Source organism: Nansenia antarctica (assembly GCF_963989245.1).
Source record: "Nansenia antarctica genome assembly, chromosome: 6".
In the NCBI taxonomy this organism is placed as follows: Eukaryota; Metazoa; Chordata; class Actinopteri; order Argentiniformes; family Microstomatidae; genus Nansenia; species Nansenia antarctica.
In genome coordinates, this window is record NC_137676.1 from 283,783 (window position 1) to 298,782 (window position 15,000).

At 43.6% G+C, this 15,000-nt stretch overlaps 1 protein-coding gene across 1 annotated transcript in view; it reads right to left on the minus strand.

Moving 5' to 3' along the window:
* The window catches only part of LOC308159606 (polyphosphoinositide phosphatase-like), a 98,453-nt gene that overhangs the window by 41,704 nt on the left and 41,749 nt on the right, over positions 1 to 15,000 (minus strand). The window contains 3 exon segments of the mRNA XM_080533428.1: positions 10,528 to 10,573; positions 10,867 to 10,983; positions 12,677 to 12,810. Coding sequence (XP_080389554.1) covers positions 10,528 to 10,573; positions 10,867 to 10,983; positions 12,677 to 12,810 — 297 coding nt within the window.

Genomic DNA, 15,000 nt, shown 5'->3' on the forward strand with positions numbered 1-15,000 from the left:
GGGGAGAGTGTGTGTGTGTACCAGGGGTGCCAGTAGTGCGGGGCAGAGTGTGTGTGTGTACCAGGGGTGCCAGTAGTGAGGGGGAGAGTGTGTGTGTGTACCAGGGGTGCCAGTAGTGAGGGGGAGAGTGTGTGTGTGTACCAGGGGTGCCAGTAGTGAGGGGGAGAGAGTGTGTGTACCAGGGGGAGAGTGTGTGTGTGTACCAGGGGTGCCAGTAGTGAGGGGGAGAGAGTGTGTGTACCAGGGGGAGAGTGTGTGTGTGTACCAGGGGTGCCAGTAGTGAGGGGGAGAGAGTGTGTGTGTACCAGGGGTGCCAGTAGTGAGGGGGAGAGAGTGTGTGTACCAGGGGGAGAGTGTGTGTGTGTACCAGGGGTGCCAGTAGTGAGGGGGAGAGAGTGTGTGTGTACCAGGGGTGCTAGTAGTGGGAGGGGAGAGTGTGTGTGGCATTCAGCTGACGCTTTCATCCAAAGAGACGGCGTGCGCGTGCGTGTGTCTGTCTGTCTGTCTGTCTGTCTGTCTACTAACACACTACAAGCCAGTAACACATTTACATTCCAATTCCCACAGTTACTGTGGATGTCCGTGCAACGCCAGAGAACGTTCCATTTCAAAGTTTAAAGTAAAGTGGTCACGTCATTTATGGGGCTTTTCCACTAGACGGCTGACCCGGGTCAGCCCAGGCTGGCCTGCTTCTTTGGCGCTTTTCCATTTGTCGGCCTGGATCAGCACGGCGCGGTACGGCACGCTTCTTTACACTAGAACAGCCGTGAGGTGTTAAACAGCACCAGTGAGTACAAAAAAAATTCTACCTTTGCACTCGATCACATTTCAGGACCCTCCTTTCATGACTTTTCCTAGATATGTGCGTTCTACCACCCAGCATTTTTACATTTTCAAAATCGAGTTAGTATAAAGCGTTTTAGCAGTATTTCTGTGTGTGTCTGTGTATTTGTGGCTGCCATCTTTTTCTCCAAGCCTGCAATTCTCTTTTATATCAGCAGAGGTAGCAAGGGGGCACACACTGTGCTCAAATTCAGGCTTCAGTGCTGAATGAGACACAGTGCATAAGACTGATATTTGTGTTTATATATAGGCTACAATAACAATCCAAATAAGATATGTATATGTGCAGACAGTTATGAAAATGATAAAACTGTACAGTATGTCTCCCAATCAATGTTCGTTCAGACAATACAACCAAAGGCGTAAAAATACTGATGTTCTCATAATGTAATTATAGATATAGCTAAATTAGACTGTAGACTGCTATGGAGGTATATTGAAACCAATATATAGATTATATATATAGATTATATATACAACCTGATTGGATTAAATAAGATTCTGTTGTGATTGTGTTGACATTGTTGTGATTGCAAAATAAATCTTGGTTATGTAATGTGTAAAGAACATGATGACACGAATGCCTAATGTCTTTTTTGTATATCACTGTAGACCACGTTGTAGTAGTAGCCTATATATAGCATTGAATGACACTATGTACAGCACTGTCAATTTTTAAATAATGCAATAGGCTATATATATGAATGTTCAGTTGTGATATGAAGTAGCCAACAATTCTCATGTCGACCATGATAATAATAGGCTACAACAAGGTTGTACATAGATATACGCAGATTCATATTTGGATAGTTGATTCTTTTTTAATAATGATAATCAACTTTCATTCATTAGTAAAGCTCCCGCAGTCTCAATCAATCTCCTCTCCATATATAGCATTTAATCTGTTCCATAGTTCGTTCTCAGCTGACTCAAGCTTCATATCAGATTTCTCTAATAATTTCCCCACTTCTCTGCTTATAGGAACTTTATGCATTTTAGAGAAACATGCAGAGCATGTATTTGACAAAGAAACGTGTAGGCTAAGAACTAGTTTCTAAAGTGAGTATCACTTGACTTCATACAATCACTTGATGCACGGGGGAGGGTAATCTTATTGATCGTTTACCATTAGCAAACAATAGCTGCCAATTCATGAGCGAGCCAAGCGGGTTTCAAAGCTGCCAAGCAGGTTTCAACGCTTACACGCTTACAGCAGTCGATTGTCTGCTGATGTTACGGGCACGGCCGGCGTGAAGTTCACGATAAACAGACTTTATCACTGTGAAGCTCATAACTATGATAACACAATATTGCAATATTTATTACTATTATTTTTGTATAATAATAATCAACCACCATTCGTTAGTAATGAAAACTCCTGCAGTTCCGATCAATCTCCTCTCCACTTTACACATTACATAACCAACATCTCTTTTGACATCACAACAATGTCAACACAATCACAACAGAATCTTATTTTATCCAACCAGGTTTTATATTTTGATTATGACATCATGTCTTTCAACATTGTCACACTTTTCATTACACACATTAGCGGCATCAAAAATGATGGGCGTGCGAGGGAGCGTGCTTATTCTGGCAGATTGTGAAATATTAAAACCAATAACATTCTGAATGATTTATCATTCTGTACTCTTTCTCTCCTTTCTTTCATGTATTTTCTTTTCCTTTTCTCAATTAGTAGTCTCCTAATCTCGCTACAGTTTGAGCGAGACTGTAACTGTCATTGTTTGAATGAATGAATGGTCTTTATTTGTCATTGATATAGTACAGGTACCAAACAACGAAATTTGGGAGGGGGGGCTCCCCTGGTGCTAGGAAACTAGGTGCTAGGAACTGGTGCTATAACTGTGTTCATGTTATAATGTTTAGTGAACGAACAATTGTTGGGTGTTTGCCACAAATCGGAATTCTCTTGCCGTGAAATGTGTACATCAAATAACATGATGTCGACGATCTACTAGAACTGCGGGACGACTGCAATGTAGCTACCACTTGACTTCATACAATCACTTGATGCACGGGGGAGGGTAATCTTATTGATCGTTTTCCATTAGCAAACAATAGCTGCCAATTCATGAGCGAGCCAAGCGGGTTTCAAAGCTGCCAAGCAGGTTTCAACGCTTACACGCTTACAGCAGTCGATTGTCTGCTGATGTTACGGGCACGGCCGGCGTGAAGTTCACGATAAACAGACTTTATCACTGTGAAGCTCATAACTATGATAACACAATATTGCAATATTTATTACTATTATTTTTGTATAATAATAATCAACCATCATTCGTTAGTAATGAAAACTCCTGCAGTTCCGATCAATCTCCTCTCCACTTTACACATTACATAACCAACATCTCTTTTGACATCACAACAATGTCAACACAATCACAACAGAATCTTATTTTATCCAACCAGGTTTTATATTTTGATTATGACATCATGTCTTTCAACATTGTCACACTTTTCATTACACACATTAGCGGCATCAAAAATGATGGGCTGGGCGTGCGAGGGAGCGTGCTTATTCTGGCAGATTGTGAAATATTAAAACCAATAACATTCTGAATGATTTATCATTCTGTACTCTTTCTCTCCTTTCTTTCATGTATTTTCTTTTCCTTTTCTCAATTAGTAGTCTCCTAATCTCGCTACAGTTTGAGCGAGACTGTAACTGTCATTGTTTGAATGAATGAATGGTCTTTATTTGTCATTGATATAGTACAGGTACCAAACGACGAAATTTGGGAGGGGGGGCTCCCCTGGTGCTAGGAAACTAGGTGCTAGGAACTGGTGCTATAACTGTGTTCATGTTATAATGTTTAGTGAACGAACAATTGTTGGGTGTTTGCCACAAATCGGAATTCTCTTGCCGTGAAATGTGTACATCAAATAACATGATGTCGACGATCTACTAGAACTGCGGGACGACTGCAATGTAGCTACCACTTGACTTCATACAATCACTTGATGCACGGGGGAGGGTAATCTTATTGATCGTTTTCCATTAGCAAACAATAGCTGCCAATTCATGAGCGAGCCAAGCGGGTTTCAAAGCTGCCAAGCAGGTTTCAACGCTTACACGCTTACAGCAGTCGATTGTCTGCTGATGTTACGGGCACGGCCGGCGTGAAGTTCACGATAAACAGACTTTATCACTGTGAAGCTCATAACTATGATAACACAATATTGCAATATTTATTACTATTATTTTTGTATAATAATAATCAACCATCATTCGTTAGTAATGAAAACTCCTGCAGTTCCGATCAATCTCCTCTCCACTTTACACATTACATAACCAACATCTCTTTTGACATCACAACAATGTCAACACAATCACAACAGAATCTTATTTTATCCAACCAGGTTTTATATTTTGATTATGACATCATGTCTTTCAACATTGTCACACTTTTCATTACACACATTAGCGGCATCAAAAATGATGGGCTGGGCGTGCGAGGGAGCGTGCTTATTCTGGCAGATTGTGAAATATTAAAACCAATAACATTCTGAATGATTTATCATTCTGTACTCTTTCTCTCCTTTCTTTCATGTATTTTCTTTTCCTTTTCTCAATTAGTAGTCTCCTAATCTCGCTACAGTTTGAGCGAGACTGTAACTGTCATTGTTTGAATGAATGAATGGTCTTTATTTGTCATTGATATAGTACAGGTACCAAACAACGAAATTTGGGAGGGGGGGCTCCCCTGGTGCTAGGAAACTAGGTGCTAGGAACTGGTGCTATAACTGTGTTCATGTTATAATGTTTAGTGAACGAACAATTGTTGGGTGTTTGCCACAAATCGGAATTCTCTTGCCGTGAAATGTGTACATCAAATAACATGATGTCGACGATCTACTAGAACTGCGGGACGACTGCAATGTAGCTACCACTTGACTTCATACAATCACTTGATGCACGGGGGAGGGTAATCTTATTGATCGTTTTCCATTAGCAAACAATAGCTGCCAATTCATGAGCGAGCCAAGCGGGTTTCAAAGCTGCCAAGCAGGTTTCAACGCTTACACGCTTACAGCAGTCGATTGTCTGCTGATGTTACGGGCACGGCCGGCGTGAAGTTCACGATAAACAGACTTTATCACTGTGAAGCTCATAACTATGATAACACAATATTGCAATATTTATTACTATTATTTTTGTATAATAATAATCAACCATCATTCGTTAGTAATGAAAACTCCTGCAGTTCCGATCAATCTCCTCTCCACTTTACACATTACATAACCAACATCTCTTTTGACATCACAACAATGTCAACACAATCACAACAGAATCTTATTTTATCCAACCAGGTTTTATATTTTGATTATGACATCATGTCTTTCAACATTGTCACACTTTTCATTACACACATTAGCGGCATCAAAAATGATGGGCTGGGCGTGCGAGGGAGCGTGCTTATTCTGGCAGATTGTGAAATATTAAAACCAATAACATTCTGAATGATTTATCATTCTGTACTCTTTCTCTCCTTTCTTTCATGTATTTTCTTTTCCTTTTCTCAATTAGTAGTCTCCTAATCTCGCTACAGTTTGAGCGAGACTGTAACTGTCATTGTTTGAATGAATGAATGAATGGTCTTTATTTGTCATTGATATAGTACAGGTACCAAACGACGAAATTTGGGAGGGGGGGCTCCCCTGGTGCTAGGAAACTAGGTGCTAGGAACTGGTGCTATAACTGTGTTCATGTTATAATGTTTAGTGAACGAACAATTGTTGGGTGTTTGCCACAAATCGGAATTCTCTTGCCGTGAAATGTGTACATCAAATAACATGATGTCGGCGATCTACTAGAACTGCGGGACGACTGCAATGTAGGCTACCATATCATACCGTTTTATATTGAAAAATATGATGGTAAATAAATACATGTGGGACCGATGTATGATGGCAGAGGTGTGGTGTGTATCAGTCAGTCTTGTTCCAGTGATAAGACATGCGCTCTGATCAATGAACAGAGATCGGGTTTCCCCCGGGTGTGTTGGGTGTTCACGCTTCTTGCGTGACATCGCCCTCCAGCGATCTTTGTGCGTCAGTACACTCTTCTCTATGTTAAACTATCATAGTGCTGAAGCACACCTCATCGCGCTTGAATAAGGTCGCGATCCGCTGCGCTCCCAGTGAGGGGCAGAGTGTGTGTGTGTACCAGGGGTGCCAGTAGTGAGGGGGAGAGTGTGTGTGTACCAGGGGTGCCAGTAGTGAGGGGCAGAGTGTGTGTGTGTACCAGGGGTGCCAGTAGTGAGGGGGAGAGAGTGTGTGTACCAGGGGTGCCAGTAGTGAGGGGCAGAGTGTGTGTGTGTACCAGGGGTGCCAGTAGTGCGAGGGGGAGAGTGTGTGTGTGTACCAGGGGCAGAGTGTGTGTGTGTACCAGGGGGAGAGTGTGTGTGTGTACCAGGGGGAGAGTGTGTGTGTGTACCAGGGGGAGTGTGTGTGTGTGTACCAGGGGGAGAGTGTGTGTGTGTACCAGGGGTGCCAGTAGTGCGGGGCAGAGTGTGTGTGTGTACCAGGGGTGCCAGTAGTGAGGGGGAGAGTGTGTGTGTGTACCAGGGGTGCCAGTAGTGAGGGGGAGAGTGTGTGTGTGTACCAGGGGTGCCAGTAGTGAGGGGGAGAGAGTGTGTGTACCAGGGGGAGAGTGTGTGTGTGTACCAGGGGTGCCAGTAGTGAGGGGGAGAGAGTGTGTGTACCAGGGGGAGAGTGTGTGTGTGTACCAGGGGTGCCAGTAGTGAGGGGGAGAGAGTGTGTGTGTACCAGGGGTGCCAGTAGTGAGGGGGAGAGAGTGTGTGTACCAGGGGGAGAGTGTGTGTGTGTACCAGGGGTGCCAGTAGTGAGGGGGAGAGAGTGTGTGTGTACCAGGGGTGCTAGTAGTGGGAGGGGAGAGTGTGTGTGGCATTCAGCTGACGCTTTCATCCAAAGAGACGGCGTGCGCGTGCGTGTGTCTGTCTGTCTGTCTGTCTGTCTGTCTACTAACACACTACAAGCCAGTAACACATTTACATTCCAATTCCCACAGTTACTGTGGATGTCCGTGCAACGCCAGAGAACGTTCCATTTCAAAGTTTAAAGTAAAGTGGTCACGTCATTTATGGGGCTTTTCCACTAGACGGCTGACCCGGGTCAGCCCAGGCTGGCCTGCTTCTTTGGCGCTTTTCCATTTGTCGGCCTGGATCAGCACGGCGCGGTACGGCACGCTTCTTTAGCTACCCTTCGAGGGCAGGAACCTTTTTGAGAGCCGGAACCTTTTTGCCAGGCTGCGTGTGACGTGTGACGCTGCACACCGTTGATTGGTCAATGGAAATCGTCATCCCATGTTCATAGATTTCATCACTAACCGCCATTTTTAAATACCAAAACAGATTTCGCTCTAGGAAAATGTCACTTACAGTTTCTATAATAACGTATTAATAAAGATTTGAAAAAATATGATAACCATCGTATTATCTTAGTTTAATGTCATTTCAATGCATCATAGAACTTTTATTTACAACAAGCATAACAAAAAATCGCTATTATGGCGATGTCCTGTAGAACTGAAAGCGGCAGTTAACAGGCAGGTAACATCCATATGCTGTATATATAAATAATGTCGGTGTCGACCGTGATAGCAGTGTCGTATCGACACCATTCAAATGGTTTTGGATTCCCTGTCCTCTCCCCTATCCGGACACATTTGAATTGTTATCCTAACCCACGGTAAATCACAGTTATTAACCCGCAAAGGGTGCCTCCGGGCACCGTGTTTGTCCGTGAATAACACCGGCTATGAAGGTGGTACAATCACAATACTCCTTTGCTAACTTCACCATCGGTATACGGTCATTTTGAGCCCTGAACCACCGCGCTGACACCCCGAGAAGATATGCTTTTAACCGTAAACTCAATGAACCGGGAGTTCACCCGCTGCTGCAAGCATATCTATAACAAACGCGGAGATGGTATGAGCCCCGCGTCAGTCAGCCTTTCCGTAGAAATACATCGCTCCGTTATATATCTAACGCTACATGTTTTAAGGCTGATCTGTGCATGATAGTGCTGCATTATGTTGATCTATTTATATCGATCTATTCTTGCCAATTCCTTATTACCAGTGGAAAGGGGGAAGACTAAAACACTTTGAATGGGATAGATAGGACTTTCCGTTCAATGGAGGAAGCATGATACTTCAAACTACCGTAATTCATGAACTATATGCCCAATCTAATCTTTTAGGCTTATTACGGTAGTTCACCAACAAAAAAAGCACAGTGCTCAACGTGTCAGGAGACACGCATTTCCCCCCGCTGATCTGTATAGCGGGGGGGGGGGGAATCTTATGACACGTAACTCCTCCTTGTCCCGGGTCGCTCAGTATAATGGAGAAGCGTTTCTCAAAGTACGGCACGGCACGGCACGGCTCGGATACAAATGCGGCCCGGTTCGGGTCTGTAGTGGAAAAGCGCCATTAATGACTGTGTGCTCTGCCAGTGTTAGTGTGTTGATTCAAAGGCTTCAGTGACGTGCCAGATTCTCTAGGCATGATTGTTTTGATTTTGAGTTATTTAATGAAGTTGAATTTGGTTTGGGGAATTTGAAATTATAATCAATATTATCAATTAATTAGTTGTGTTCTTATTTGTTGATAATCCAAGGTGACAACTTGCCCGACGTAGTGGAACACTTTACCCGCTGACGGGGCAAATTGTCACAAATGCACCCTCTCTATTTAACGGTCTACAGCTCCGTACTGAAATAAGATATGAAGATATAATCAATATAAAATATGTGCCCAAGTCTTCCTTCTTATGGTATGACATTTATACCATTGTGATGTATTGTGCCCAGTAAATGTTAGACAGCGTGACAACATACCCCGCACTCCCCTACTCAGCGGACATAGATTTTTTTACAAGGCAGCTACATTGACAAGGCAGCTACATTGACAAGGCAGCTACAAATTTGACAAGGCAGCTACATTGACAAGGCAGCTACATTAACAAGGCAGCTACATTGACAAGGCAGCTACATTGACAAGGCAGCAGACATTGACAAGGCAGCCACATTGACAAGGCAGCAGACATTGACAAGGCAGCTACATTGACAAGGCAGCTACATTAACAAGGCAGCTACATTGACAAGGCAGCTACATTGACAAGGCAGGAGACATTGACAAGGCAGCTACATTGACAAGGCAGCTACATTGACATGGCAGCAGGTGTTTTGTCCGATGACATTTTGCGTTTCCCGCTTTTCCTGGCACCTGGCCAGTTTTAGGTTGGCCAGTTATTTCCCGCAATCACCGTGAGACTCACGCATTTCAACCAGTTCTCACGCTCTCACGCCGCATCTCTATTTCTCACGGCGAGAAATAACAATTGTTTTACGGGACTTTTATTTTTGAAATTCCTTGAAAGAAAGCTACCGGACATGAGTTTCGTGGCATCTTTCTACACGCGCATTAACTTGAGTCTGCAATCGAAGCGGCAGGCGAGCGCTGATGGAAGAACCTGTGTTCATGCGAGCTGCAAGAACGTAGCAAGCAGTGTTGCCAGATTGGGCTACTTTTGGTACTGGACGGGTGGATTCGGCAGCTTTTAGACCGGTTGGGCTGGACATTGTCAATTCCGTCTGGCAACCGTGGTAGCAAAATATGTGCATACATTACAACATCGTATCTGGTAGCCTACTGGACTGGGTTGCACCAATATGGCGTAAGTCATTATAAATGCAGGCATTTAGTAGTTACTAAACCCCTAGTTTTTTACTAGCTAGTTTCAAACTAGTTGTTTACTAATTTCGGTTGCACCACGCCAATCTTTTGACAATCTTAGCTAGTAAATACTCCGTTTTGGTAACTGTTTTTTGTTTCTCTACTGTAACATAACCAGGTACATTAATAATAATTATTATTATTAATAATTACAATTTACAATACAAATACAACAATTGGGGGTCCCTCAAATTTTTTGGGGGGATTTGACAAAATCACCCACCAAGCCCTCATTCTGACCCAGGAAAAACCCTGGTATGTACTGTATAACATGATAACCATCTATGAGCAATGCACTGTAACATGATGACCACGGGTCTTTCTGCTGCTGACCAAGGGGCTGAGTCCTGTTGATGGGGCCAATTTTTCTTTTAGAGTCTGTAGGCTACTGTATTTGTTTATTAAGATTTCATAAATATGATATATTGTCTGAATTGTTTTATTGTTTTATAAAATGTTAATTATTTTCATTTCTTGTGCTGGTTTATTATGAACAACATGTAAAATTGCAGGAAACTAGCACAAATAATTGGGTGGGAGAGAGGGGCTGCCGCTGCTAAAACGTGCACAGTTTTGGGTCGCTCCACCGCCAAAAAATCTCACTCCAAACTTTTGGTGAAACTTGGCAGCCCTGAATACATTAATTAATGTTTTGCGGATATGAATACATATTGATTTATTTATTATTTACATAAGATTGCATGATTGAGTGTAAACGGTCCCAGCGAGAATCGAACCCACAACCTAAGTGTTGTCAGTGCCTTAATCTGCTACAGTAGGTGGGCGCCAATAACAGCTTCTCTGATTGGGCACTGGCACGTGTGTGCGTGGTGTGTGTGTGTGTGTGTGTGTGTGTGTGTGTGTGTGTGTGTGTGTGTTGGGTCATACTGTACCTGAACACGTCCAGTCAGAGTGAGATGTCCCCCCAGGTCTCCCCACCTGAGAGAGAGAAGAGGAGATGAAACCTTGTTGGATCGCAAGGTTGGCAGATCGGCGGTTCGAGCCCCGGCTGGCCACATGTCGAAGTGTCCTTGGGCAAGACACTCCCCTCCCCTCCCCTGCCCCCCCCCCCCCCCCCCCCCCCGTCCCTCCCCTCCCCTGTGTGTGTGTGTGTATCTCTCGTCAGGTCTCAGTGTGTGTGTGTGTGTGTGTGTGTGTGTCTGTGTGTGTGTGTGTGTGTGTGTGTGTGTGTGTGTGTCTGTGTGTGTGTGTGTGTGTGTGTGTGTGTGTACCTGTCGTCAGGCCTCAGGGTGTGACAGTAGAAGTCGGAGCGGTTGATGAAGAAGCCGGTCTTCCTCACCACGCTCTCCGCTATGGTGCTGAGACGGTCCAACACGTTACACAGCTTACTGAGGGGGGGAGGGAGGGAGGGAGGGAGGGGGGGGAGGGAGGGAGGGAGGGAAGGAGGGAGGGAGAGAGGGAGGGAGGGAGGGAGAGAGGGAGAGAGGGAGGGGGGGAGAGAGGGAGGGGGAGGGAGAGAGGGAGGGGGGGGGAGAGGGAGAGACAGGAAGACAAAAAAGAAGAACAGGAAGGTCAGAGTGCATTGTGGAACAGCAGGAGACGTCCTCCCAGGCAGAACTGAGTCCTTGAGAATCAAGGTCCTTGAGAATCAAGGTCCTTGGCTTTCTTGGGTTTTTATCCTGTTAGTTGACCTTGTATGTAATATGTACTTTCATGTACCTACTTCTGCAAATCTTCTAATAAAGTTTTCAATCAATCAATCAATCAATCAAAACTAGCTGCTGGCAGAGACGTGATCTCTGGGTTCACAGGGAGTAAGCTAACCTCTTGGTGTAGCGGGCCATGTATGCTAGGCTAACCTCTTGGTGTAGCGGGCCATGTATGCTAGGCTAACCTCTTGGTGTAGCCATGTGTGCTAGGCTAACCTCTTGGTGTAGCGGGCCATGTATGCTAGGCTAACCTCTTGGTGTAGCGGGCCATGGATGCTAGGCTAACCTCTTGGTGTAGCGGGCCATGTCCCAGGCTAGGCTAGGCTAACCTCTTGGTGTAGCGGGCCATGTCCCAGGCTAAGCTAGGCTAACCTCTTGGTGTAGCGGGCCATGTCCCAGGCTAGGCTAGGCTAGGCTAGGCTAACCTCTTGGTCTAGTATGTATATGATACGGCGACCAGACGCCCCCGATTTCCGGGGGCAATCCCCGGTTTGGACGACCTGTCCCCGGCAACAAACTGTCCCCGGAAAAGTCCCCGTTTCAAGCATTTTTTTTTTTTTAAATCTTGGCTTGTATTGTCACCGAACCTGCTGCCAAGGGTCCTACCCATGGGGTCCTCCACCCCTTTATAACGTCAATGTATGCATATTACCCGTTAATGGACGATCGTTACATTCAATAGAAAGCATTTCATTCCCGATTGTTCCCCATTAACGAGCTCATTATGATTGAATGGAGCAATAACAAGGTCATTCTTCACCACTCAGTGAATTACATCCAAGCGTGGGGAAAGCACGCAGACAGTCTCAATGATAATACAATGAAATATATGCAGTGGGTGTATAAAGTTGTTTTAAATTATTAATAAAAATACAATACAATAGTCAATATACAGAATTTTGACAACATCATTAGTCTTATGTTAGGCTTAAACATTATGTTAGGCTTAAAGTATGAGTAGGGTAGTGGAGATAAAAAAATGGGCATAAAAAGCACAATAGTGTGTACAAATTCACCAGAATGCAGGAAATTAAGTGTTAAATCCTCTTTTTTTCTGGGGGAGGACACCCAGACCCCCCGCTTGGTTGATGGTTGGCTCGTCAACCTGAACAGTTCTAAGAATTACTTTTAATACCACTTACAGTACACTGACACTAATGTTGAGAGGCACATTCCAGTTGTTACACTTGAGTATTCTTGCTTGAATGTGTATACATTGGTCAAAATAAGGTCAAAATAAATGAAACAGCAATTGTCCCCGTTTCTGTATTTCATCATGATAAAATGTATACATTTTTCCTAAAAAGTTGGAAATGTCCCCAGATTGCATCTGAGAAATCTGGTCACCTTAGTATATGTATGCTAAGCTAACCTCTTGGTGTAGCGGGCCATGTCCCAGGCGATGTAGTCGATGCAGTGCGCCGGGGGGAGGAACTGGTTGAGGTTGATGACGGCGGGGTAGAGCTCCTCGCTCAGCAGCTTCTCGTGCTTCCTCTTCTCCCGCTTCTACACAACGAACACACCACACATATATATATATATATATATATATATATATATATATAACACACCTCCTCTTCTACACAACGAACACACCACATATATATATATAACACACCTCCTCTTCTACACAACGAACACACCACATATATATATATATATATATATATATATATATATATATATATATATAACACACTCCTCTTCTCTCACTTCTACACAACGAACACACCACATAATATATTTAAGCAATATCACACGAGAGGGAGTGTGTTATACTGAATATCAGCACAGTGATTCGGTCGTAGGTACGAGGCCGCAGGAGGGGGAGGGAGAGGGGGAGGGAGAGAGGGGGGGGGGGGGGAGGGGGGGGGGAGGGAGGGAGGGAGGGAGAGGGAGAGAGGGAGGGGGAGGGAGAGGGAGAGAGAGAGAGGGATAGGGAGAGAGGGAGAGGGAGAGAGAGGGAGGGAGAGGAGAGAGGGAGAGAGAGAGAGGGAGAGGGGGTGAGAGGGAGAGAGAGAGAGAGAGTGTTACAAAGTTCGTGACGCCATTTGATATAAGGAGATCTTTCTTGGTCACGTGGCCGGAAATTATATATTGATGACTCAGAGAGAAGGTTGAATCGTAATCATTGTATTAGGCAGATCTGGGTTGCATTCCCATGTACAGATGTTTCCAAGACAGCATGCTCTGATAAGTCCAAACTTCAAGCATGGCTACGACATGGCTGGTGCCGAGCCTGGCTGTGGCATAGAGATGCCAAGCAAAGTACTGATGTTTGTTACAGCTTATATACAGTTCTCAGAGAGGGAAATAGCTTTACCTCGTAACTTACAATATTGACATTAGTTCCCATACATGGCTCTATCCTGTGTTCATGCTGCTCTGCTTTGCTGCTGACCACTGGGCTAAGGCTCCTATGTCCTTTAGAGTTAAACTGGTCTCACTGTTACTTGATATGGTATGTGCCTGCTCCTAAAGAATGTTGTTTACTACTGAGAGTGGGCACACATAACATATGTTTAAGGTTAAACAATGAGTATTGCAATATTTGATAGGCACACAACATTTTGCATATAGTCACACAAAAACGCATCATATCAGCTCACTCTTTTTTTTTCCCATGATGTAAGATTAATTTGACTGGTAAATTATTTCTATTGAAAAACATGTGGAGTTCTTAGCAAAGTCAATGAATGGCCACATCAGAAATAAATTAGGCATTGGTTCCATCATACAAAGTACATTATATGTCAATATAACAATGTCTGGAAGTAGATCTTCAATCAAAGGAACGGCCTTGTGTTTCTGGTAACAAGGAGTGCTATTTGATTCTTTGATGGTCATCAGTCTTGCACGTGTTCTTGCCTCTGTTCACAGCGTTAATAGGTTTTATTAACTTAAGACAATTTTAGCATTATCATTACACTACACCCCTCCTTTTCTTGACTTAAGTCTATAAAATCTTAAGCTTTCCATCAATTGATTGTGGAATTAACCTGCTCAGAAACAGTTGGAAACAAAAATACAGATGTTAAGCATAAGTTTGTTAATTGGGTTATCTGGACTGTTGTTCCCGTCCCTTAGAATTCCTAGAAGAAAGTTTGTAAGTTCATGCCATGAATAGTGTGTGCATGGTATAATTCAGCTGTTTACCGCTGATGACACTGTTAGTTGTGTGCGTCAGTACAATTGAACAATTACGACTACATAAAAGTATGTGTAAGTCTCTCTTGTCATCATCATGTCTCTGTCTTAAATCATAAGAATTAACATTTCCATTGTTTGTCACATTGAAATGTCATTAGTTTGTCTCATTTCTCTTGTTTCATCCGGCAATAGCTTCCTTCAGCATCTGCAACATTCTCTCCCCACTTCTGCAATGGTTAATATAGACCAGATCTGAACATCATCTCGGTCTCTGAGTCCTTCGCTCAATGTCTCTTGATTTCCTTGATTCTGTCAGGAAATAGAATCGACAGGCATTGTCAGAATACATTCCAGGTCTTTCTTGCTGAATTGTGTTTTCTCCATCAGAAATGTCCTCCTTTGATGTTTCACAGTCTTAGAGTCTTAATGCGTATTTCTCTGTTCACTAAATCAATCAAAATGTTATATGTCTGCTGAATCAACACAGATTTGCATGATAATTTCAATATGAGACAAATTTGTCTAGTTGTTGTATGTTGTAGCTCT